At 33.8% G+C, this 3,345-nt stretch overlaps 1 protein-coding gene across 1 annotated transcript; it reads right to left on the bottom strand.

Annotated features, from left to right (window-relative positions):
- Window positions 1–2,047: 2,047 nt before the first annotated feature.
- Window positions 2,048–2,986, bottom strand: LOC120227353 (olfactory receptor 6C2-like). The gene has a single exon (XM_039225488.1). It carries the CDS (start codon window positions 2,984–2,986, stop codon window positions 2,048–2,050), a length of 939 nt encoding a protein of 312 aa, XP_039081419.1.
- Between the last annotated feature and the right edge of the window lie 359 nt (window positions 2,987–3,345).

Here is a 3,345-nt window from a genome sequence, read left to right as displayed (position 1 = left end):
TATTTTTTTAAATTTTTTAATGTTTTCTTTATTTCTGAGAGAGAGAGAGACAGCGTGAGCAGGGGAGGGTCAGAGAGAGAGGGAGATACAGAATCTGAAACAGGCTCCAGGCTCTGAGCTAGCTGTCAGCACAGAGCCCGACGTGGAGCTCGAACCCACGAACCGTGAGATCATGACCTGAGCCAAAGTCGGATGCTTAACCGACTGAGCCATCCAGGCGCCCCCAGTATTTATTTTTAAGTAAATTGTCTATGATATTATTTTATAATTATAATTTTTGACTGTTTGTTGCTAGTATATAGAAAGAAAACTAATTTTTGTATATTGTTTCTAAATTCACTTATTAGTTCTAGTAGTTGTTAAAGAGTTTTTACAACATTTTCTACAAAGACAACAATGTAGTCTGCAAATAAAGATAAGGTATTCCTTTCTTCTTGTCCATTCTTGTAGCTTAATTTTTTCCCCCTGCTTTATTTCATGAGCTAAAATGTTAGAGATACATAGACTAAGGACATTATTATCTTGTCTGTTATCTTAGAATGAAAGCATTCTATTTTTCAATATTTTATTATTAGCAAAGCCAATATATGAATTCTTGTCTCACTTTTGGTTATATTTCTTTATTTTTCTAGATTCATGAAGCAAATAAAATATCATTTATATCCTTTACATATTTGATATATTTGATATGTTCAGTAAAATGTCCATTATGGTTATAACTTGTCAGACAATATTTGTGACAGTGCTAGATAGTGCTAGATAGTGACAAGACTGAGGACATGAATATTTATCATTAATTCATCATATTTCTTGACTTTTCCCCCCACCTGCTTCCTTGCCCAATCACATTTCTTCTTAGTAATAAATAAGTGACTTCAAAAAGTAGAGATATAAAATACAGATTAAGACCTAGCCAAATTTATTTTCTACAGTATTTGGTCCTTTGTCTTTAATTAGATGGGTCTATAAACTACATCCATCAGTAACTCTTGAACCAAAAAGATGGCATATTGTTATGGATGGTGGTAGGCTTTTAGTTTCAGGGATTCTAAACACTTTTGGGAATCTTAAGGAGGAATTAGACTACTCTCTTTGTTTTTTACCTACAAATAGTCTACTAGAGTATAAACTATTATATAGATTATAAAGATAGTGTTCAAGTTTATAGATTTAATACATACTTTCATTAAAAGAGATAAAAACATTAGAGATTTTAATGTCAAAACAAACTAACAGGAGTTTAACGTGAGAAAGAATTTTAATGTTGATATTTTTCTGATGTGAAATAATCAATATTATAAGAGGAGATTTCAGGGATGACTGAAGAAGTTTGAATAAATGTCCAGTGTTTCTCATGATCATGGAAGTATATTGAAGTATATTTGTTTTTCAAAGCCTCAAATTATTTATTAATCTAAAACTTAGATGTGACTTTTTTTCTAGCAAGGACTCAAACATTAAGAAGAATTTTGGACAGATCTGGATAGGCATAGAGAAAATATCCAAAATATTCTGAGTATTTGTCCATTTTAGACTGTTGCTTGTTTGGCCAACCTCAATCATCAATATTTATTGGCAGGATTATGATAGGGCTTGGTTCTGCTGAATTGTTCATAACCTAAAATATCAATATGTGTGTATGCCTGAGGCAGTGGCAGATAGATTCAGAGTATAACTTCCTTATGGTAGAACAGTGTCAATTTGTTCTGAACACATCCCTCACAAATTAGCTACTAATTTGGTTTTCTATCCTTTAAAAATTTTGCAATATTTTGTAGTTTTGGTTAAATTGGATAGAAGGTATAGTAATTGATATACTTCTTACAAACATAAAGTCATGTTTACTTTTTAAGGGATGTTATCTCAATAGAGGTTCATTTATGAGAAGAGTAAAGAATGAACTGAAATTTGGGCCTTAGGGCATTTTGAGGAAGATAACTTGAATTAGTGCACAGGTAAAGAAGACAAAATGAGTTGTTAACTTAAAGAACTATGTTTAGGAGACTCTGATCTTTTGAAAACTTGATTCCTAGATTTCAGCATTCTCTTACTTCTTTGAGGGTAATGCAATTCTTTTGAATGAGTCACTGAAAGCTTGTCTCACTTGTTTGTTTCTCAGAGTGTAAATGAATGGGTTCAACATGGGAGCTATGGACGTCATTAGCACTGTCACACTCTTATTAATAGCCACTGATTCCTTTGCTGAAGGTTTAACATAGATAAAGATACAGCTTCCATATGTGATGGAAACAACAATCATGTGAGAAGAACAGGTGGAAAAGGCCCTTTTTCTTTGCTGGACAGAGGGGAATCGTAGAATGGTCTTGATAATGTAGATATAGGACAGAACAACACACAGAAGGGTTGTGATGAAGGCCAACACAGCACAGGTTATCACCATCTGTTCTAAAAGCCAGGTGTCTGAGCATGAAATCTTCAAGATAGGAGATGAATCACAGAAGAAATAATCAATGACATTCGAGTCACAGAATTCTAGATTTACTATCATAATAAGTGGTGGGAGTATGATCAACACACCAGCTGTCCAGCAGCAGAGGACAAACCTTCCACAAACTTTGTTGTTCATGATGGTTACATAATGCAGGGGTTTGCAGATGGCTACATAGCGATCATAAGACATGATGGCCAAAAGATAAAATTCTGTTACCCCAAATGTGTCAATAAAAAACACTTGAATGACACAAATGTTGTAAGTTATTGATCTGTCACCTGTTGCTATGTTGTATAAGTATCTAGGAATACAAGCAGATGTAAATGAAATTTCTAATAAGGCAAAATTCTGTAGGAAAAAGTACATGGGTGTTTTAAGGTGGGAGTCAACCAAAGTGAGGAATATAATGGTCAGATTCCCAGTTATACTTAGCATGTAAGTGAGAAACAGAAACATAAAAACTGGAATCTGAAGTTGAGGGTCATCTGTCAGTCCGAGGAGAATGAAGGTTGTTATTGTCTCGTTTCTCATCATTGACCTCCAGTTTCTTCATTATTTTCAAGAAAAGTTCAGAGAGATTCCAAATAAATAGAGTGGTATCAAAGGCAAGTGGTACAATGCCCTATTTTGTTAGGGTGTAGAGAGTCCCACTTTGTTGCTCCCACTTCTGTAATCAAAACAAACCAGATTCATAACAAAATCATAGTATTAAAAAATCTCAGAGACCTGAAGATCCAAAAACACCTAAATGAAAGAAACTACATAAAATAAGACATCCTTCATAGGAGAGAAAAGACTCTCAACTAAGGCAGAAAGGATAAAGATGGAGGGATTTGCTATAGGTAAAAGTAGAAAGAAACCAGCCAAAATGTTAACATAATTTTACTAGCTGC

Source organism: Hyaena hyaena, unplaced genomic scaffold (genome assembly GCF_003009895.1).
Source record: "Hyaena hyaena isolate Hyena2069 unplaced genomic scaffold, ASM300989v1 scaffold_2240, whole genome shotgun sequence".
Lineage (NCBI taxonomy): Eukaryota > Metazoa > Chordata > Mammalia > Carnivora > Hyaenidae > Hyaena > Hyaena hyaena.
This window is presented reverse-complemented; position numbering and strand designations above follow the sequence as displayed.